Source organism: Castor canadensis, chromosome 11 (assembly GCF_047511655.1).
Source record: "Castor canadensis chromosome 11, mCasCan1.hap1v2, whole genome shotgun sequence".
In the NCBI taxonomy this organism is placed as follows: domain Eukaryota; kingdom Metazoa; phylum Chordata; class Mammalia; order Rodentia; family Castoridae; genus Castor; species Castor canadensis.
In genome coordinates, this window is record NC_133396.1 from 2,179,612 (window position 1) to 2,203,695 (window position 24,084).

At 44.8% G+C, this 24,084-nt stretch overlaps 1 protein-coding gene across 2 annotated transcripts in view; it reads right to left on the reverse strand.

Annotated features, from left to right (window-relative positions):
- Positions 1–24,084, reverse strand: part of Rptor (regulatory associated protein of MTOR complex 1) — a 351,661-nt gene that overhangs the window by 209,963 nt on the left and 117,614 nt on the right. For both annotated transcript variants that reach the window (XM_074044925.1, XM_020168971.2), the window contains exon 4: positions 6,406–6,564. In XM_074044925.1, coding sequence (XP_073901026.1) covers positions 6,406–6,564 — 159 coding nt within the window. The remainder of the gene's footprint in view (positions 1–6,405; positions 6,565–24,084) is intronic.

The following is a 24,084-nucleotide window of genomic DNA, read 5'->3' on the forward strand; positions in this document are numbered from 1 at the left end:
ATCCTTTAAACTTTTTAAAGTCATTTTTATGGCCCAGCCTATTCATTTTATTTATCTTTCATGATAAGTAAATGTTTCATTTTCTTTATCTTTCATGATAAACAAATGTTTCATTTTATTTATCCGTCTTTTTTTTCTTTTTGTTCTTTTTTCAGGGAGGGGACAGGAGCTTTTTGAGACAGGCTTTTCCCTGGAACTTTTGCTCTCCCTGCTTCAACCTCCTGAGTGCTGGGCCGCAGGTGCCACCGCTCCAGCTTTGGAGTACATGTTCTGCAGCTGCTGGGGGAGTGCACTGTGAATATTAAGTAAGTCGGGGTTCAGTAACATCAGTCATGTCTTCCCCATTAATGCTTTTTAAATAAAAAATTACGCCTGGAGTTTTCCTTGTAAGAAAGTTTGTAACTATCAATTTTACCCATCAGTTTTAAGTATCAGTTTTAATTTATTGATTACTGAAAGAAGAATACTCACACTTCTAGTGAGGCTTAAAGATTTGTTTATTTCTCTCATTTTCTGTCCAAGTTGTATTTTCAAACTCCGATACTAAATGTGTGCACACAGGGTGGTTGTGTCCTCCTGAGGGACTGGCTTGCCTGTCACTAAGAAATGTCCCTCTTCATCCACAGCAGTTACTTCTCATCTTGAAGTATACCTGGTGATTAATACAGCTATGCTGGCTTTCTTGTGAACAGTTCTGGCATGACAGATTTTCTTCCTTTCTTTTACTTTCAACCTCAAATGTCTTTGTATTTATAGTGTGCACCCATGGACAACACAAAGTGTCACTTTGCTTTCTTGATTCAGTCTGACATAAACTCATGAAGAAGAAGAAGAAGAAAAATAGTAAACTAGAACGTGGACATTCTAGGGAACAACTGGTCTGAACTCTGGTGATAAAAACAATGTCCACCGTTGATAAGCAAGGCAATAACCCATGAACTAGGAGAGAATATTTGCAAAGCATATACATGTTAAATGACTAGTATCTAAAACATACAAACAGTTCTTAAAACATAATAAACAAGAAGACAACCTGATTTTTAAAATGGGATGAGGTGAATGGAGCTCAGTGTCAGAGTAATTGTTTAGCATGTGTGACGCCCTGGGTTCAATCCCCAACACCACAAACTAAAGGGACAAGAAATCTGAGCAGATACCTCACCAAGGAAGACATACAGACTACAAATAAGCATATGAAAACATGCTCAACATCACAAGTCATTGCAAATTAGTGAATTAAAGAATTACAAAGTACATAGTAAGACATCACTATACACGCAATGGACTGGCTAAAACCCCAAGATACTGACAGGAACAAATGCTGGTGAGGGTGTGAACCAACAGAAGCTCACTCAGTACTGGTAGGGATGCAAATGGTACACACACTTTGAAAAAAGTTTCTTAGAAAACTAAATACACTCTTACCATGTGATCCAGCAATCATGAGTTGAAAACTTATGCCCACACTAAAATCTGAACACAGATGTTTATAATAGCTTTATTCGTAATTGCCCCAAACTGGAAGGCACTGAGATGTCCTTCAGTAGGTGAATGAATAAATGAACTGTGGTCCATTCAGACAATAGACTATTACTCACTAATAAACAGAACTGAGCTCCCAAGTCATGAAAAGACATGGAGGATTCTTAAGTGCACATTGCTAAGTGAAAGAAGACAGTCTGGAAGGCTTCATACATACTGCATGATTCCAACTATGGGTCATTCTGGGAAAGACAAAACTAAAAAGGAAGGAGGTAAAGAAGGACAAAGGGAGAAATGGAGAGGTGGAGCACAGAGGACTTCTCAGGGCAGCGAGTATATTGCTTAACACTGTAATGCCACAATGAATGACATTTTGCACTTGGTGAAATCCATAGAATGTCAAACCTTAGTGTGAACCATGATAGCCCATAACAATGTATCGAGACTGATTCATCAACTGTAACAAAATGAAAAGCAACAAAGCAAGACATCAACAATAGAGAAAAAGGAGAAGGGGAGAAAGTATGTAGGAACCCTTTGAACTGTTCGATGTTCCTGTTTAACTAATAAAACTGCTCTAAAAACAAAGGCCTATTAATGTCTTAAAAGGCTAATGCATTACTATACTAACTCACCAAAAAAAGTATGTTAAAACCTTACTTTATTCAAAAAAAAAAAAAAAAAGTCAATGTCAGGAAAAACAGGAAGACAAGGAGATCCATCTGCGCTCAAGGAGCTCATGCAGGCCTGGGGAATGGGGGCAGCACAGGAATCTTGCAGATCTGGACACGGAACAGAATGGCAAATAAAGAAGCTTGTGATGCACGCTTGTGAGACAATTGGGGAAATATGAAGATGGACTCTACATTAAGTGATATTATGGAATCGATGTTAAGTTGCTTGAGCAATTTAATGGTATTGTATTTAGGTAGAAAAATATTCTCCTTCCCAGTGTCCAGAGGTTTGCATCTTTCAAGTGGTTCAGAGAGCAACACTCCCCCATAGAGATATGTACAGCAAATGTGGCAGGGGCACCTGCTGAGCACAGGTAAAAAGTATAAAGGTATTCATTCTACCACTTCTCTACCTTCTGAAGGGCCACAAACGTCACAATTGGTACCTTGACAAGACCAACAAAATGCAGATAAACTCCTTGTAAGAATAATCAACAAGAACAGACAGAGGCATGGACATTCACACCAAGGGTGACAAATGGAACCAACCTCCTGGGGTGACAAATGGAACCAACCTCCGGGCACTGACAAGGTAACAGGGGATATTATGAGCAACAATGAAAGTTCAGTTGAAATGGACAAATTCCTGGCTTTAGAAGAAATAGAAGCACTTTTAAGGCTCCTTAGCCACGGAAGAACCTAGATCAGCAATCACAGATATCTAAATGAAAAAAGGCAGCAGTTCCACCAACAGAAACGAAACCTCAAGTCTTACAAAAACCACTCCGGTGACTATGACAAGAGGCACATTCCCAATTTATTTTTTCTAAGGCCACAGAATAACAATTACTCAGGCCGGGCAAAGACAGCAAGGGAAAGAAAAATCCCAGGCAAATTTAAAACACTAAACAAAATACCAGCAAGCTAAATTAAACCATATATAAAACATAATTCAGATTGACAAATAGGTTATCCCAAGAATGGGCAGTATATGCAATGTTAGAAAATCACATAGTAGCAAAGTTAGAAAATCACACAGTATCACTGAACACGTTATTAGCTTAAGGGAGGAAAATCATATGACCATCTTAACAGACACACACAAAAGTAATGACCAGAAAAACCAGCATCGATTCATACTTAAAAAAAAATCAAAGTAGGAATAGACATTTCTTAATCCGATAAAGGGCTTTTTCCCCCCACAAAAAAGCACACAGCATACATCACACACAGGAACAGAGACAGCATTCCCCCGAAATGACAAAGGAGACAACGGACCCAGTCACCACTTCAGTTTCCTGTAGATGTGAGCTAGCCAGCAAGGGAAACAAGGGCAATAAACAAAAGTCACAAGCTAGAAAGGAAGAAATAAAATTGTCACTGTTTGCAGATGACATCAGACTCTATTAGGAAAACCAAGGAATAAATATTGACAAATTATTATCGTCAATAAAAGAGGTTGGCAAGATTGGTGGACATAATATACTAGCACAAAATCAACTGCTTTTCTATACCTCAACGAGAAATATATAGATATATACAAAGGAAATTATAAACTGTATTGATAGGACTTAAAAATTAATAGGACGTAAAAAAGCAAGGTTTGGAAGACTCAGTATTAGAACAATGTTTACTCTTCCCCAATAATTTACGGATATAACACATTTCCAAGAGGTACTCTCCTGTAACTGGGCACATGGACTGAATATTTTCAAAGACATCAAAGGGCCAAGAATAGCCAAAATACCATCAACCAGAACAAAGAGGGAGCCTGACTTCCCAAACACCAACAAGCACTGAAAACCTGGACTCGCCCAGCAGGATACTTGGCATGGAGCAGATAGCTCACACACTCACACACACCCACAAAACAGGGAAGCCTGATTTAGTTCAAAGCTGCCACTAAATGGCAATGGAACAGCAGGTACTCACTTGCAAAAATAAACGTGGACCTGCCTCACTATATATATAAAATTCCTATACTTTTAGGAGAACATACAGATATAGAAAGTCTTCTTAAATAAGATACAAAAAACTGTCCCATGTAGGAGAGAAAAACAAATGTAACCACTTCGAAATGAACTCCTGGGCCAAGGCACAGTGGCTCTGGTTTGTAATCCTAGCTACTTGGGAGGCAGAGATTGGGAGAATCACCGTCTGAGAACAACCTGGGCAAAAAAGTTCACAAAATTCTATCTCAACAATGAATGGTTGGGCTGGCAGAGGGGCTCAAGCAGTAGAGAAACTGCCTAGCAAACATAAGGCCAAGTTCAAACCCAATACCACAAAAAAAAAAAAAAAAAAAAAAAAAAAAAGGATTTTCTGGGTGCAGTGCATGTGCCTGTCATTGCAACCATGTGCAGTAAGCGTAAACAGCAGGATCAAGCAGGATCATGGTTCAGGCCGTTCTAGGCATAAAGCGAGACCCTATCGCAAAAATAACCAACAGAAAAGGAGTTGGCAGGGTGACTCAAGTGGTAGAGCACCTAACTTGCAAGTGTGAGGCCCATGGTTCAACCCCTTCAGAACTGAAGAAGAAAAAAAAAGCTCCTACCCATCAAGGGACATCATAAAGAGAATGGAAAAAAAACAAGTCATAAACTCAGAGAAGACAGTTACAATTGATAGAAATGAGGAAGACTCCTGTCAGATATAAAGAATTCCCTCACACAAGTAAGAGACAGGCAAACAATGCAAGAAGAGGAGACCAGGTACTTGCAGGAGAGGAAAGCTACAGGGCCAGCACATAGACCAACCACTGCTTTCCTTTAAAAGGTACGGGGGAAATTCAAATTGCAACACACCCTCTCAATTGGTACAAATAAAACAAATGCTGGGGGTCCCTAGTGTTGGTGAGGAAGGTAGAACTGAAACATTAATACTGTTTAACGTGGGACAAAGACTGGCCCCACCGGACTTTGCCCTGCACAGAGGCACTGACAGAGCACAAGCAGTGAACAGCATGAGATACAAGCCGTGAAGTGAGGAAGACACCCGGTGCAGACTACAGAGGGTGAGTCTTCACAACAGAAGGCTTAGCGAGAAAAGAAAAGCAGAAGACCACCGGAAAGGAGGGTCCCAATCCACCAACAGGAGATGCCCTGACCCCATGTCTGCACCTGCAGGATGGTCCCAATCCATCAACAGAAAACCACCCTGGACTCGCCATGTCTGCAGATCTAAACAGGCGCAGGGATCCACAAAGATGGGTATGCCAAGGAGAGGGGGATTAAAAGGTGTGAAACCAAGGAGGGCACACAGGAACTCAGGAGTCTCCTTTCCCAAACTGGCTGGTGAGTGACCAGCGGTTGACTATGCTAGATATAAATTCTACATCTATCATAATTACAGTTTTGAATTTATTCAATATTTAAAAAAATAAATAAAGTTGGTACCAACACACAAAGGGAGAAATGGCAGTGCCCCTGTGGGATAAGCTCTGTGAGAACCCTCAGGTTCCTCAGTTGGCTGCATCCTCTAGGAAAAGGTTCTGAAACCTTCCTCTAGGGCTCTCAGTTGTATTAACTGTCCTCTGTGCCAAGTACTAGAAAACAGGACAGTGGACACTTGTGGAGCACTCACTATGTAAGAAACAGAGTGTCATGCCTCTTTTAATCTTCATGAGGAATCAGGGTCAGGAAGGCTCATCAATGTCCATGCCCCAAAGCCCGTATCACAACTGAGATCTGAACTTGAGTGAACAGGACCAGCTGTTCAGCCCTGGGTGACAAAAGGGGTGCCCCTATCCCTCAACTCTATCTGGTATCTGGCTTGAAGAACTGCAAAATGCAGGTAGTTCTGAGCTGGGAAACAGAAGAGCTGCGGTGGCACCTGCAGGGCAGTTGGGCATTTGCTCTACAGAATGTTCACTTTTATTTTCTAAGAAAAATCACTGATTCTCAAAAGAAAACTAAGACACCTTGCAAATTTTCAGAGTAGAAGGCAGGTCTCCTCTGCTACTAAGGACACATCACCCACACGTGTTACATTTCTTTCCATCAGTGTGTCCTCTAACAGAAACAGCTTCTGTGTCCCATTATCCTTCAGCTTTTACTACCAAAGCAAAAGTGAGTCCAGAACTTCCCACAAGGTCACTGGCCCATCAACCCAGTGCATCTTATTGCTCTGTGGATCTGAACAGACAAAAAACATCCATGCTCCAGCAGAAGCTATGGGTGAGCCAGGCCTTGGCCAACACACAAACTGATTGGCCTCTGACAGGAGAGCAGGATGCTGAGGGCAGGCCCACCTTGTTGAAGACCCAGACCTCGCCATTCACGGTAGGCCTGGGCACCCCATGGCCATTGTAGTGGAAGAGGACCCGCTCCTCCTTGGCGTTCCGGCGCAGCGATGTGCAGAGCTTCTTGACTTCATCCACGGTGGGGTCAAGGCTCTGCTTGTACCGGGCCTGGGACAGGAAAAGAAAGAGACCTTGTTACAGATTTGAACAGCTAGAAGGTGTCCTCCTCCTGCACTTCAAGTCTGCATCTAGCATAAGCGCCATGCCTCCACATCTAGGAAAGTGGACACTGCTATCTTACAGGGCAGGGACAAGAGTCCACTCGCTCACCCAGCACATTATCACTGAGAACAACAAAGGACATAAATAAATAGAGCCTGTCACGTAGCAACACAGGCAGTGCTGTCATATCCAGTGTTTCTCAGAAGCAGGGAAACCCTTCTGAAAATGTTTCTGGAACACAGAGCAGAGATAACGTACTCAAACGAGGACCTGCAGCACAAAGCAGCAATGGCAGAGAATTAAAAAGAAGGCACAGGGGGCAGCAAAGCGCCCATTACACAGTCCCATTCAAAGGGACTTTTTTTGAGACCCATTTGAGTCCTATTCAGGGCTCAAAGCCCTGAACAACTGACCCTGCCTGGACCCTTGCTGCCCTCCTTGGGATTAGCAGGAGCTGAAATTAATACACACACACACACACAAAAAAAACCACAGGAGTTTTTATATACACAAACAATAAACAGAAGACTGCTGGTAAAGAAAGCCTCACTAATAAAGTAACAAAGAAGATTAAACACGTAAACGTAAGTTTAAGAAGAAATGTGCAAAGTGTAATTGTGGGCACCTGTCAACACTCCCAGAAAAAAGTAAGAGATCTGAACAAACATCCAGACTTGGTAGGACGCTACACACTCTGAAGATGTCAGCTCTCCCCAGAGTCCTTCTCACATTCAAGGAAGTCCCAATAAATATCCTGATGAGCTATTTGATGGAATTAGATGAACTGCTACTGAAACTTACATGGAAAAAAAGACATACAAAAAAAGGCAGGAAAACACAGAAAAAGAAAAGGCCATGGTGGCACGGAGCCTCCCCAGACATCCCAACCACCAGGGTCACTAGTTAGGATGGTGAAGCAGGGGCATGAGACCATAGACCAGGAAACTGGGCCAGAGTCCAGAATTAGAGCCACACATTACACTGGGCTTCTCATAAGCAGCACTTATACAATGTCCTGAAAACTGGTTTTATTAAAACTTGTAGAATTCACAAGTACTCTGAGTCAGGAGGGCAGGCCAGCACAGAGCCAAGTCTGCCCATGCTGCAAAGATGTGAAAGCCAATGATGGCGACCAAGGTCTCTCTGCTTCATATTCACTTATCCGTCTTGGTTATTAAGAACTTTGAAGGTAAATTCCCAATAAGGAGCTGAAGGAGCCAATCTATAAGCCCTCTAGATGGTGAATGAAAGTGATATGTATAAAGGGACTGGGCCACACCAGGAAATCATTGCAAATGCCTCAAACTCATCTGTCAACACCAGGTAGCAAAACACGTTCTTCAGAACTATGGCCAGAAAATACCCTGAAGAGGACTTGCCTGCAGGTGGGCACTGTGCTCTGATTTTAAAAGTAATGTGCATGCTTCCTGTGTTTCCTGCCTTGAAAAATTGTTTAAACTTTATTTAAACAACAACAAAAAAGACATAAAACAACCAGGCCTGATTACAAACAGCTGTAATCCCAACACGCAAAAGACTGAGGCAGGAGGGCTACATAGAGAGGCACTGTCCTATAATAATAAACAAACAAACAAATAAATGTATGTACAGAAACATATGTGTGAGTATGCATATACATGCATGCATGTGCACAGTGCAAATGAATAAATAAAATGGGCTCATGACTTGACATGGTTTAAGGAAAGTACACAAGTGTCAGGAACGTGAACAGGGAAGAGAACTTGGAACTGTGGAGCAGCCCACAGTCACTGATGTTGTTTAGAGAAAAGTAGAGTGGGGGAAGGAGCAGAAAGGGGAGGTGAGGTGAGGAGTCCAAGGAGCCACTCGCTCAGGTTCAGCAGCTCTCTCAGACTCTGAAGAGAAAAGAAGGTTCCTCAGGAAGAAAACAAAAGGACTTGGGGCCCCACCCTGCAAATGATACTGCCTCTGAATTGATATCCACGTTTGACTTCATCTAACTACATACGCCAAAACTGTAACTTACTACAACTCCCAGACAACTCTGGGAGTCATTCATCTATGGATAAATAAAGGTGAACCTTAAAAACAGTTTTTCCAGGTTCCCTAAATTCCTTGCCCCTGCAAGCAAAGCCCATTAGAGACCATAAACTAATCCACCAACAGCAGCCCAACTGAACTGCACGATAATTTAGGGACCTTGTCTGAGATGGCAAGGATGGGCCCAGCAAAGTGGAAGCCCTGTCAGTGCTTCCTCCCTGAAGACCAGAATACTATTTGCAATATAAAACAGTATCACAGATACATACCAAATGCAAGGTTTTCAAATTCATGTTCATCCATCAGGCAATGTTAATAAATTTGATGCCCACATGGAGGCTCTACCAGAACAAGCTAGCACTCAGGGAGCTGGAGTCCCTGTGGAAGGAGGAAGCGCTAGAGAAGCAAAGAGCGTAAGCAGAGGGATGCTGATGTGGGCATCACTGCCCAGGAGGCCTAAAGTCACATCTAATCCACATGTTCTGGAAGAGCCTGCCTGAGACCCAGCTCTTCAGCAAAATCCCTCCCTGGTTCCCTCCAGCAGAAAATTATCTTTTCTTTCTCTGAGCTGACTTATACCACCCACTATTCACTCAAGCACAAACTGTCTAAATTCAACTGAGACTGAAGCAGGAAGACACTGTTTACAACTGGTGTGTGCCCTATGGCACAGGACATATTCCTTTGTCCTTTCCACAACCTTACAACACATTCAGTCATTAGCAACTAGTTGCTGAATGGCAGTCAGATTGTTAGCAACATTAATTACAATAATTAGCAAAGGAACAAATCAAAATGATGAGATCCTATCTGACATCAAAGTGACACAAGTAATTGTCAACACAACACTGGAAACTGATGGGGGAGATGGGGGCACCTATGTGCAGGGCACCAAAGCACCCATCAAGCTTTTCTTGTCTCCTAATAAAAAAAGGGAAGGTAGGGAGGGAAGGAGAAAGACAGAGAGGAGGAAAAAAAGAAAATATAGTTCTGAGGGAAAAGAAAGAACATTTTATTTTATTTTATTTTATTTGTTTATTGTGGCACTGTGAATCAAATTCAGGACTTCACACATGTGAAGCAACTCTACCACTGAGCTAAATCCCCAATCCCAAAGAGGGAAACATTTTCTTCAGATGCCCTCTAAAACTATGTCCACACAGGTGGGCACATTCTGGAACTAGGAAATAAGCTGGAAATAGAGAAGGCTAGACATTATCTTCAAAAGGCAGTCAGGGAGAATGGGGCAATTGTGGAGATCACTTCAGACCTGCACAACAGCAAGCCACCTACTCTTACCCTGCCCACCCCGGAACAGTGGACACATAGAGGACTCAGCTAAGCCACTCTCTCAGCCAAATCACCTCAGCCTGCTGTGATATCACCTGAACTTAAAGAGTTTTCTCTGAATCACAGCTGCTATTATGGCCAAACTAAGCAGCAAACCACATCCCATTCTGGCAGATATTTTGCTCTGAGCCTTCTGTAAATCAAAATAAACACCCACACATTTTTAATGTAAGTGCGTTTTAAGATGTATCATGGCTGAGTATGCAGAAATAAGGATAAGTATTCAAAGAACATTTCAGCACCAGTAACTACAGCTTCCAGCCCCCAGGAAAGAAGGGGCAGGACTGTTCCCTGAAGCTCACTCTGGGGGTGGGAGGGGCAGGCAATCATGCGTGCATGTCCTACTTCCAGGAACACATTCAGGTGGCTTGGGTAGGGAACAGCAAGATAGAGAGGTAAGACTCAAAACCCACGTCTTCAGCAGATGCTAAGAGGGGTCTGAAATGACCATTTACTCTCTCATAGTGTGCGTATGTGCACACATGCACACAAAAACTGGAGGCATTTTTACTTACTACAGAGAGAAATAATAGGGAAGTCCTATTGAAACTCCAATCAAGTTCAGTAGTTTTCAAGTCATCTCCATGGCCATCTTTCTAGGGAAGGTCCTGGGGGTGGGCCAGGACTCTGCAGTTTTGTGCAGTGTGTGCCCAACAGAGGCATGGCTAACAATGCCTCCCATGCTTTTCCCAATCAAACCCTTACACACTAGTGTGCGCATATGGCCAAGTAAGAACTAAGAGCGAATGAGTCCATCAGGAAGAAAGGCAGAAGAGGATCTCCTTCCCCTGCACCCCAGGGCCCACAAGACTGGGAGTCAGGCACCAGCAGTACTAAGATGCCCTGCCCCAGGGATGACCACAGCAGGAGCAGAGGGAAGCTTCCACAGGATGTAAACTCTGCTCAGCAAGGTAAGAAGGCACAATGGGAGCCACAGCCTCTCTCCAGCCACCTCTCCTGCCATGGAGTCACAAAAGCTAAAGTACCCTCAATAACTTTCACCTTCCTGGCAGTCTTACCAGATAAGAAGAAAACAGCAAATAAATCTTAGTGCATACCTTTATTCCCCCACCCATGGGGACTTATTTCCTGAAGTTTCCTGCTGTGTATAATACCAAAAAGCCCAGGCACCATCATGTTAACTATCATGCCATTCAGAGCACTACCTTCATCGCCACCTGTAATTACTGCCCAGACGGTAAGGACTGGCACAGGCCTGGCTCTGACAGTGTTTTAAGGAATGCTTGAAGCAGCACCTCTTCGCACCTGCCCCGGTCTCACAGTAGAACCAGCACGGGTGTCGTGCCTCACATTCACGGAACCCAGGGAAGCTGTCGCCAGAGTTCTCACCTCTCATGACACAACAATTCCAGCCCTGACCCCAGCTCAGAATCTGCCTTGAGAGGGCAAAGAACTGCCTCTCTTCATGCATGTTAAAGCCACTCACTCCTAATGAACACAGTACACATTTTCAGAGTCAGAAAGCCCCAGAAGTCACAGCTGCAGAAAGACTAGGAAAGACCATGGGCAGGACCTGCCAGTCCTTGCAAGGGGCAATAAGAAGGAATGGAAGAGCTGAAGCTGACCTGGGAGTCCCCCAAGGCTGTGCATCCACCTGCAGTTGCTGTCTTCCTGTTAGGCTACAGAAATCCCCACAAAGTGGGAAAGAAAGAAATCATTCAGAGACAAGGCACCCCAAAATGAAAACAGGACCAGTGCGAATCTGCACATCTGGCATCACAGAGCCTCAGCGCACCTGCCTTGCAGTGTCTGGGTTCGTGTGAGGGTTTACAAATTGCTGGGAGATTTTCTAGTGCTTCCTGCTCCCTGTCTACATCTCACTTATTAGCACAGGTTTTCTCAATTCTGTGCTCCTCTGTACAACTATCAAATAGGATTCGTGAAGTCACAGGTTCACTAAAGAATCATTCACTGTCTCCTGAGGTTACTCCTAAGTAGGTATGTTGTTCCTCTAAACCACACACAAGGCCATGGAGCTCAAGTCACTCAGAAACAACAATAAAATTAGGGATTCATCATTTCTGACCTTGGCTCAGAGGTCTTGTTTTGTGGGCTTGCAAAAAAAAAGGATTCAGCCTCATTTTCTTACCTATCACAGCAAGAGGACACATTCATGGGCCAGCATGAAAGGAATTTCGGATATTAATAATATGCCTCCTAGGGTTTGACAGGAATTAATTAATATTTTTAAGGGCTTTGAAATGAGAAACACTAAATTAAATGTCACCACACCACAGTAAGGTTTTGTTTCAAAACAAGAACGCCTGGATAATGGCTCCATGGCATGAGACACAATAGCAGGAGAAGCATCTGTCGTTGGGGGAATTGATGACCACTTTCAATGGGCATCTTGAAATGACAAAGCAAGTCTCTAAAATGCTGCCCAGCATGCTAGGCATTGCTCTCGAAGAGCCAAATCACAAGCCATGATAAAATATCCACATGGGAATTTTGGAGCCTGCAGCAGAGAAAAAGAATAAAATAATGAATAACTTGAGGAAGATGCAAAGAAAGCCTGCCCCGTGGCTTAATGAAGGGCAGCGGCTCTGAGTTCCATTGCCTTCCTAGTGATGGTCTCCTGCCCCCGACACCTGGCAGCTTTATATGCTAATGAGATAGCAAAGTGTTCCTACATGAATTTTGCAGCCATGGTTCAACTCCATTCCTCTCCAACTCTTCACCTAGGACAGACTCCAGGGCTGGACAGTCACGGTGTAGGAGACCTCTGCTTCCCACAGCATAGGTGGCAGTGTGGGCCCTTCACAAATGCAGGTGACACAATCAGTGTGCCTTGAAGGAGAGCCAGGGATAAGCTGGAAGGCTCTGTCACTGAGTCTCCTGTTTGGACAAAACCTCACAGCAGGCAAGGAAGCCCTGCCCAGCAGTAGGAATGCACCTTCTACTTCTGCACGGCTTCCAGCACTGGCGTCCCACTCAACTGGAAAGATGAGAATGAACAGTGTCACTGTCATTCTACTGCAATGGGAAACAGTTCAAGTTCAGGTTCAAGAGCTTCAATGCCTGAGAGATGGTCTTAGGAGTGTCCAGGAGCAACAAAGGTATGTTGGAACTCAGGTCAGTTCTGCCCTATGTTCCTCCCCACTCCCTGCAGTAGGAAACAATGACTTCTGAGGAAATGCAGGACAGAGAGGACCTTTCAGCAGGCCCACCCCTCCTTCCTCCCTGGCCAGCATTTCCCACTGTGTCCTTGCTTCCTACAGTCCTATTCACTCTTCCTCCTTCAGACTATTTAGATAAAAAATGAACAAAGAAGATTAAAAAGAAAAACAAAGCCAATAAGAGCAATGGTGAGATGTTACCTTGCAGTTTATATGAAATGGAACATATGGTCTATGTGAGAACAAATCCAAAGAAAATACACCGTTTGCCCACACTCCCATTCCCAGTACAGCCTGATGGGGCCTCAGGTCCCCAGAAGGGAATGAATCTAGTGGTGTGTCCAAAGCATCAATTTTACCAGAGAGGAGGCAGTACAAGGCATACCTCTGTGTCCTTCCTCCTAAACCCGTCTCCCTCTCTTGCTTATCCAACTGAGTAGTCCTCCTATCCACTGGCCAGACAACCAAAGACCAGGCTCATCCTTGACATTTCCCTCTCCTTTACTCTCTCGAGTTTAATCAATCAGGCCATCCTGCTGAGCCTACCTCTTAAATCCTGATTGAATCCACCTCATCTACACTATTACTGCCATTTCTAGCAAGCCAAGCCATACCACCACCACCGCCACCATCATCATTACCATTGTCACAATCATCACTATTTCCATCACCACCACCACCATCACTGCAACACCACGATGATCACCACCATTGTCACCACTGTCACAATCATCACCACCAGCATCACCATGATCACTGCCATCCCACCATCTTGTCTCCAGGCACACAAATGGCACTCAATCCATACATGCACGTGAGCACACAAGCGATGAACAGGTACTTCCTACTTGAATCTGGACAGTTACGTGAGCTTCTCCAAAGAGTAATGCTATCAGGCCTGGCAACTTGACTTCTCGCTGTTGCTGAAATTTGCTGGGTTGGGGTGCAACAATGCAGCAAGCCCTTTTCTACAATTGCTAGGTCCCCTGCAGACCACTGACTGCCTGACAACTGATCTCTGCTTCAAACATGCAAGTTCAAGGAGACCACTGGAAGAAACATGGACACTGGAGCATGCACCAAGGACTCAGTCAGCTGGCTAATCAGACATAGCCAACACCTCGCCTGCAGGCTTTCCAGGACTCGCCAAGTCTACCAGGGAATCCCATCATGAGTGGTACCGTCTCTCTACTGAGGGCAAGCACAAAGAAGAGAGATTTGCTGGGTGACTGGCAGGATGCGTGAATCTCTCAAGGCTCTGGCTGCATGACAGGGTATAAAAAGACAGTTTCTTCTTCCAGACAAGGATTCCACAGTTCTAGTCTCTGTCTGCAGGAATCTTTCCAAGAGTAAAAATTAAGGAGAAAAGAAAAAAGAATGAAATTTTAAATGGTGATAAGGCAAAAGGAAATTGACTGGGTGACTGACTTGATGTACAAAGTGTCTCCCATAAAGCAAATACCATGTTCTCTGTCCCTGTTCTCCTTTCTCTCCTTTGGCCAGGAAACTGTGTGGAGCAGGGACCAGCACAGCATCCAGCATGGAGTAGGCATATGCATGTGTAGAACAGAAACCACTGGGAAAGGCAATGCTGTGCATTTCTTTGCCCTCGCCTCACCGTTCTTCAAGCTGCTTCCAACCTGCTCATGGTGAGCAGGTTGAGTAGTGAGAGTATGAGAGAGTGTATGTGGCTCTCCAGGTGATAGGTCTCCACTATCAGGCACAGCTCATGGCTCCCCCTTGCCACTCAAAGTTCACTCAGACCTCCTATCCTCCCAGCAGGCCAAGTTCCTCCAGTCCTCACACATTGTTGCTTCTCTCAAGCTGCATGCTTCTATGTGTACCTTCAAGAGAAGGCTACAGCTGAATTCCCACCTTGTTCCACAGTGCCCACCCTGCTGGGTTCCCTGCCTTTCACCAGACCTAGCCACCCAAACTGGAAACCAGAAACCTCACCTTTCCTTGGCTTCCCCTCCTTCCCACCTCCTTTGGGCCAGCTCTGTGGTCCTCCCATACATGTTGGCCTGGCACTCAGACAACAAAGTCACAGAAGACCCCTCTCCATGTCCTCTGATCTGGTCTCTGAATACAGGCATCACCGAAGAGAAGTGTGTAGGTGAACCCGTGTCTGACTCTTATCTCCTTTACTAACAACGGTTTACCTTCAATTGACTAACAGTCCTGCATAATCCCTACATAACTTTGTCCCAAAAGGGACCTTGGGATGAATTTTTATCGGGATGAATTTTTATCAGGAAGAATTCAGGGTAGATGCTATGCAATATAACCTTTCTACCCCATTCCACTTATACATGTTAATTTCTCTTTAAATGTTTTCGTGGTAAGATACTGTTCTATGTGATTCTTTTCCTGTTATGGTTTCACGACTGGTTCTCCTCCTCAATCCCTTACTAAAAAACAAAGTAAAACAGAACAAAAGCTACCGCTTCTTTTGCACATCTAAATGGAGCCCAAGTCTCTGAAATGTGAAAGGCAGCCTGAGTTCTAGCCTGTGAGCCTGCCTGCTCCCCTAAAGGGACCACTATAATGAGGCCAGCACCAGTCGCTGTGCTGGCTCCAGGGTCATAGAGCCAGGGCAGCTCCATCTGAAAGGAAGCCAGTGTCCTCTGCAGACATGCCATGGAGAGATGGCTCTAGACAAATCAAACCCAGCTCACCAAACAAAGCAGGCAGCTACAGCCTGACGCAGAGTGGATACAATGTCCTGGGCAGCCCCCAGGCCTCTTCCTCTCCACCTGGCTGGGCCACTCTGCATCTTGGTCCTGCTGGATCCTTTGCCTGGTCAAGACCAAGTTAACTGTTTTGCAGAAATAGAAGAGCTGCCTTTAGAAGTCAGTAAGTACAGAAGTCACAGGTCATATGCCAGCCAGTTCCAGCAGCATCTACCATTACTGTGAAATTTCAGGTGACCTGCAGGGTAGACAAAGCCCATGTTGTCCTACTGCACTGCATTTCAAACAACTTCTTAAGAGAAGTCTGGCTCAGAAAGTGGCCAAAGATGTCCCCTTCTGCTCCCCTGGCGTGTTCATGACAGTCCTGCTGTGGGTCCCACCTATGCACAGTTTCTGTTGCGCACTCAAATGTTGTGGGTGAGATAGAGAGGAGAGAGGCAGGTATTCCCAGGTAAGTTGCCATCCGCTCCTCTCTGGTGGAGAAAACACAGGTCCGGGCATGGAAGGTTTCAGATCTGCCTCAGACTGGTGACTCACCAGCCATTCAACCTGAAAAGTCAAACCAAACTTCAATTTTCTCCTCCTTAAAACAAGTGGACTGGTGCTGCCACACAGTATCCAGGCTATACTACGTCCTATCTGGACAACCTCCTCCCTTCTAACATTAACACTGATTCAGCCATGAGCGATAGCTGCTGGTTGCCTGAACACTCATTGCTACCAACCTTCCTAGTTGGGAGATGAAGGGAACACTAGGACCTTAAGCTGCATGGAAGGGAGAAGGAACAGGGGCCACAATGGCACTCTTAATGGGCACATGGTCACACCTACAGCCTTCCCTTCACCACTGTTGCTCAGCTGTGGCACATGTTATCATGGAGACCACAGGATCAGGGAGGGTTTGCCATCCTTAATGCTAACAAAATGAGGAAGAGAGCTGGCAACACCCGCACAAGGCCACCCAATGCACGGGAAATAAGCCATTAAAGCAGGCCAGAAGCACCGCCTCCAAGCCAGCTTTGGGAGCCAAGCTTGCAAAAGGCACACAAAGAGATCTGCATGCCAGGGGTACTCATGAGGGAAAGGCAGCAGCCCCAACCTTTACCACCCGTGTGCACTCCAAACATAGCCCTGAGTCAGGTAAATGAGGGGATGGCAGATGTAAACAAGAGAGCCATGGAATCTAGAACCCGGCTTTGCTTCGTCTGTAGCTACAAACTCAAGTCACAGGCTCTCTTAGAAATATTTTTATTATTTATTTATTACTTTTATTTACTTCATCTATTTCACGGTGCAGGGAACCCATGCTCGGCAAGTGCTCCATCACTGAGCTGCAGCCCCAGGCCTTCACAGAAGTCTCAATCATCCTACTTATTCAAATTTCTAACTTCTTATCAATTTCTTTTAAGTTCATGATGACCCTGTGCTAGGCCATGATGGACTTCCACGTGGAGATCAGGAGGGTGGAGTGAGCACGTACAGTGGGCTGCTGAGAACCACGGACAAGCCTCTGCTCCTGGCCTTCAGGGGATCCAATCCTGGCCCATCCGCTGGCTCTGCTGCACATCCTCTGGGACACTAGTTTGGATCATTTCACTGGCCTTGGCAAAAATCCCGTTTTTTTCCACTGACATCCAGGAGTCCAACTTGGACTTCCCCTGTGCAGAAGGAGAACAGCTGGGCCTACAGCCCACTGGGCATGCACATACAAGTCCTAGCATATAAGAGTCCTGGCTGGCACATACTTGTGGTAAGAAAATTACAGCGCTGATGCTGAAGAGTACGAAGTCAAGGCCATTCCTCGTATTTTGCACACATCTTCACAGGAAGAGCAGTTTTACATTAATTCTGTGAAATCGATGTCTCTCTTTATTATATGTATTATTCAGTAACAATCCTCCCTTTCTTAATTTTCAAGGGAGAAGGGAATACCTGGTTTATTATTCAAAGTCCAAAAGTAGGAGCTACAGCTTCTAGATGGGGCTAATTCACTCCTGAAATAAAGGACTCCCGTGGCCTCCTAAGGCCTACTTAGAATGTCTCAAGCTGACAACTCAGCTAGGACAACTCAGTCCCCAGAACCTTGGTAGTATCTCACAGGTTTGGTAGTCCACAACTGGGAGAAGGCGCGTTCTACAACATCTGATGGGTAAAGGTGAGAAGACCAGCAAAGCAGTCTCCAACTGATCCCACAACCTGTGGGGACATGATTGCTACAACAAATTATTGGCCCAAAATGGCAACAGAGCCAAGTTTGAGAAACTCTGCTTTAGAGCAAAGAATGGAGCTTTGATTCTACTGCAGACAGCAGAATTCTAATCCAATGCACTGGAGGAAAATGTGTATATTACACCACAATTTGTCTAAGAAAGAGAGGAACAAATGTCGGGGTGGTATAGGCAAACACATTTGTTTTTATTTATATATGCGTCTATTATTGAAATGTTTAAATGGTTACCTACAGGAAGGAAGGAGGAAACAGGATGGAAAGGACTGGAAAAGCAAGTAGCCAGGCTTCTGTGAATATCCTTGTTTGTATATTGTAGTCAGGAAATAATTTACACAACTGTGAAACAAAATTAAATTTAAAAAAAATCAGTCCTTAAAAATCATAACCAAAATTAAGCGACTGGACTAAGTGAGCATCCAAGTGGCTCCTGAAGAGAGCCACACAGGATAGCACCCCCACCTGAGCCTAAGGTCAGAGGCAGGTAGATACCTCAGGAGCAGCTTTCAGTGATCTCTAGTGCAAGCGAGGGCCACTGTTGCTTCTGAAACTGCTGAGTGTGGTGCAAGGGAAAGAAGTGAGTGATAAAACTGGTGTCCATGAGCCAATGAACGTTCAGGGAGATATAGCTAGAAGACTCACGACATCAAGGAAAAACCATGGAGTACTGAAGCTGAATCAGCAAGTGCTCATAATACATTTTATCTTTAAAACACACAAAGAGAGATAGGCAGAGCATGAACACTGTGCACCTCTGGGGCTGGATTAAGCACTCTAAATACCACTTCCCTGCTAAAAGACATGCTGACTCCTCAGAGACACAGCTGGTTTCAGGCCTGTAGCAGAAGATGTACAAAATGAACACAGAACATCCTAACTTGTCAAACCAGAGAGAAAAGAAGCAATCAAAGACTCTTAGTCCTCAGTCAAAAAAAAAAAAGATTCAGGAGCCAGCCCATATGGGCTCCCAGTTGCCAACGGGAAAACTTTGTGAGCACTGATGAACAAATGCAGTGGGTTTCTGCATGGTAGCCAGACTCACACACACACACGCACACACCATACGCATCCCACACACGCACTCCTGACTGCTTATCTCTAGGAGAAGCCCACTCTTTATGATGAAAACTGGTAAATAAAGGATAAGAAGTATTTGGGGCTTTGTAAACAGTATATTAAGGAGACATTCATACATTTAAGAGCTGCTTGAATTCTAATACCCAGATTCAAGAATGTGAACATATGGTGACTCTAAACATACAATTGAAGCCATTTGTCATAATTTACTACACTTGCAACATTGAATTACAGTTACTTTGGAGCAAGTCAAACGGCTTAAAACAAGCCTGTAAGACACCTAAGGAATGCCCTCCTATATTATACTGCAAATTATTTCCCCAGTATTTGCAGTACTAGGGGCTAAACCTAGGATCTTGCACATGCCAGTTAAGTGCTCTGCTGCTCGAACTACATACGCATCCAACCCCAGGCCTCTCTGCTTGAGACAGTAAGTTTTGATTCTAGCTTTCTATGAACTATACCTCAAGCTATCCAAATAACTGATGAGAGGAAGTGTCTTTTTATAGAAATAGTTGAGTTAACAAACAGAACTGACAAAGTCACTGTAGCATTATCTTTCCCTAATTCCTAATGAATAGATCCAGGCAATGAACATGAGTGGCTGTTGACAACCCAAGACAGTCAGACATTCTACACATAAGAAAGGAAGTACACAACATTGCCTCTGAAACATCCCTGGCTTAATCAGTTCTGTTCAAGCCTCTCTCAAGGTTTATCTGCCATACACAGGAAATTCATGGGACAGAACCCAGTGTAGAGTTCACCATATGGGGATGGAGTGATCAACAAAATTCAGGTCACATTAAATTTCACAGGACTCACAATCTAGTCTCCATAACCAATAAACTGCATTTTATTGGTTATTGGAACAGACAAGCATGGCGTGGGCTAAAGATGGGGGAACTGGCTTTTAGATTAAATCTATGAATTAATAGAGTAGCTAATTAAATTGACAATGCATTCAATCTTACCTGTGCAAATAAAGAAACCCCATATGCTTTAAAAGTCATAGTTATCTTTAGAGGTACACAGAAATATTTACAGATGAAATTACATGATGTCTGGAATCTGCTTCAAAATAAGCCAGGGGAGTAGGTGGGGGAGGGGCGGTGACATAGATGAAAAAGACTGAGCACAAGCTGGTAACCACTGAAGGCAGGTGATAGGCATAGGCTGAAATGTCACATAATAAAAGTTCAAAGAAGCAATTGCAGATAGCATTTCAAACTGTTTTGTGACTTAAGAAACTCCCCCAGGATACTTTTACAGATAACACAATGGTAAAGGCAAAACGTACTGCTCTGACTCAAATCTGCTGACGGTGAAGCATTTTTCCAAGACATAACCAGTAAAAATATTAAAGGTGCTTTTAGCAAAAGTACACATACAAATATCTAAAGGATTCTCACATCTGAAAAACACATTTTATAAACGCATAGTGCTACCTAGTCATGGGCCTCAAAAATCCACTCTGGTGTTAGGCACAAAGAAAGTGCCATGCTGCTGTAAGGCAGAATCAGCCAAACGTTAACCAGGAAGAGCCTTTGACTTTCACTGTAGGGGAGCAAGCATGGAGGCCACCTAGGACTCCTCTGCATCCCAACAAACACCCGAAGGGCATCTGGTATACTGGACCCAGCAGGTACTTCCCCATGACAGGTCATTTTTGGTGATTACAAAGCACTCCTTGCCAAGGTGTCTCCTCTGATTGTGTTAGAAACAGCAGTCCTCAAGCGTTCACACTGGGGAGGTCCAATGTAGCTTGAAGAAGACTACAGAGGAGCAGGAGGGTCCTGACTCCTGCTCCAGGGCAGAACTCTCCCCACATAGGAGCTCACAGTTCCTGTGAGGAAATAAATCCTTATCACAGACCAGAGATGTGGATGCAAATTCTCAAAGAATAATATTGCCAATGGAGACTTAAAAGTGAATGTGTTCATCTGCTGACCAGCCTCTGGCCAAGTGGGGACAGAAGAATACTTTTACTGACCTCATAAGGTCATCCTGTTGCCCAGACTTACTCCAAGCACATGGAATAACTGGGTTATATGTTTAGAAACACTGTAAGTGTCATTTTTGGGTCAAGTCCTATCCAAAACCTGAAATGTCACTCTAGCCCCTAGCTACCCTGCAAATCCATCAGAACACCAACACATCAGCTGCTCATTTGCTGGGTGGAGGCCATTTCTGCCTCCACCCAGGGCAGACCCACTTCCCACTAGAGCTCAGCTGGGAGGACAGATAGCTGTGCCTCCACACATGGACCTGAGCCAGGCAGCAGCATCAAGGTGGTCAAAGAGCACAGAGTTGATCTGGGCCACTACCCTAGAGACAGAACTACTAGGGTCAAAATCAAGAGCAGCAAATTAACAGAGAAAGAAGTGACCCCAGTCACCTTCCTGTCTTCTGGACTGCCATTGTAGCTGGAGAGACTGAAAGCCCTCAGGCATTAGGCCTGACCAGTGAGCTCCGAGGGAAGCCAGCAGCTAGGCAGCTGGAACAGGCCAAGTGGAACTCAAAATGAAGGTGGCTGTTCCTCCTTCTTTCTCCTGAGCACAGCTGTCAGGCATAAAGTTTGGAGTTACAGCAGCCATAGCATCACCAGGAGAGAAGTAAAGAAGATGGAGAGTCACCCAGAATCCTATAATACCAACCATTCAAATAACCAGTCCTGCATCCATCCACCTTCAAACTTCATGACAGACCATGTATTTCTTGATCCAGAAAGAAAACGAGATGGTTGAGCCAGACAAAACCCCAGACCATGACACCTTTGAGATCCTGGCAAACTGTTTAATTTCTCTATACCTCCACCTCACCATCAGTAAAACTGGAGGAAAGTGTGCAACGTGTAGTTTGGTGAAGATTAAATGAGTTAATACTTGGAAACAATTTCCAACGGTGCCTGGTGCATGGGAAGAACTCACGTGTTTGGCTAGTGAGCGATAGCATGACTGGTAGGGATCTGGTTACCTACAAGCAGAAGCACCCTAACCAGCCAGCCTCTTCCTGCAGCCTGACACGGGTCCTAAGCCCATGGGCCTCTAGTGTGCATTTCCCATGCCCTGACCTCTCCTGAGCCGCAGTCATGGGTTCCAGGGGGCTCCTAGGTCAACTGTTTCCTCCAAACTGCTATGCCCTCTGATTTCCCCATCTCTGCATTTCTTACTACACTGAACACACTGACTCACACACCCTGAAGAACCACATCACATACACACTGAAAAACTGAACAAATGGATGAATGTTACTGGCTGTATATCAGTTAACACCTGAACACATCTGTAATTTTCCCTGGAATTAAAACTTTCAAGCATGCAGTATTTAGAGCCAAAAGTCTAACAAGGACTGAGAAGACAGCGAATACTGGTCTCGTATTTATTGAGTCCTTAAACTCAAAGCACTGGGCACTGGGCCACAGGGCAGAGAACAGCTGCTGGGTTGACAGGACTGACAAATCTTAAGTGAGGTAGCTGTGGAGCTGAGGTGAAGCATCTGGAAGTAGCAGGACAGCGTTGGACACAGGCCCAGGGAATAATCCGGGCACACCAGCTGTAAGGGCCTGAAACAACCCCAACACCCTGTTTTAGAGCCTTGCAGAATTTGCATGTCCCTCACTTAGTGCCATGAGTTAAAAGCTAGAGCACTACATGGTAGAGCTTCTCCTTCATTCCAGGAAGGGAATGCTCTGAAACAGATGACAGTCACAGTCAATGTAAACTGAACTGGCCTTTTCATTTCATGATTTCTAAACTAATCATAGCCCAGTAGGTCCACTGAGGCCCTCACACAGGCTCTAAAGCACATGACCTCAATGTACCCACTATGTGCACAGCAGTATGGCATGGGGCACAGGATGGGCGGAAGTAGACTCACTACCACAGTGAGATTTCTAACCTGATGAAATAACAATAATGCAGAAAACAAGCCATGCACAAAGGAACAAGACACATGCACAACAGGGTTAGTTTTAGGGGCCCTATGAAAGCAGCTGAAGGGCTGGCAGAGTGGCTCAAGTGGTAGAGCGCCTGCCTAGCAAGCATGAGGTCCTGAATCCAAACCACAGTATTGTCAAAAAAAGAAAGACAGAAAATAGCTCAAGTCAGATGTGGTGTCACATGCTTACAATGCCAGCTACTTGGGAGGTAGAGGCAGGAGGATCACGAGTTTGAGGGCAGCACAAGGAAAGGCACCAGCAAGACCCTGTCTCAAAATCAAAATAAAAGCGAAAAGGACAGGGAAGTGGCTCAAGTGGGTAGGGCATTCACTCAGCACACGTGAGGCCTTGGATTCAATCCTCACTACCACACAGAAAGAGAAAGTAGCTGCTGCCTCAGGACACTAGGTGAATGGAGTCCTCACTAGAATGGAATCTCAGCCCAGAGCCCCACAGTTCATGGGAAACAGGAGAACAAAATGAGAAGAGAAACACAAAGGCCAAATGTGACCGCAACGAGGATGTGAAAGAAGGCTGGAGTGAAATCCAGGCAGTAGAAGACATTTTACAGAGATACCACCTGGAATCTTGCCTGCCCTCCTGCCCCCAGAAAAGCAGACCAGAGGCCCTGTCACCACAGACATCACTACAGAGAGTCACCTGGGTGGTAGGGGCACAGACAAGCAGACTCCAGTCTTCGACTACAGAGCTGGAAGAACAGAGGAGCTGGCCATCAGCCCTAACTACAATTGACAGGAGCAATAAGCCGTGTGATTTTAGCCCTTACAGCCCCTGCTTTTCAGACTTCCTGTTAAAATAAATTTCACTCAGGATTTAAAATAAATTACATTTAAGGATCCAAAGCAGAATGCCCTAAGTGTGGAGTGCAGCTGCTCAAGAGGTATATGGCTAGGTCTGGGGACTAACCACTTATCCTCTCATAAATCTGATTCCAGGGAAACCAAGCAAGCACTGGTTCATATTTGGTAGAGTATTCCAGACACATGGCCCTATTAGGTG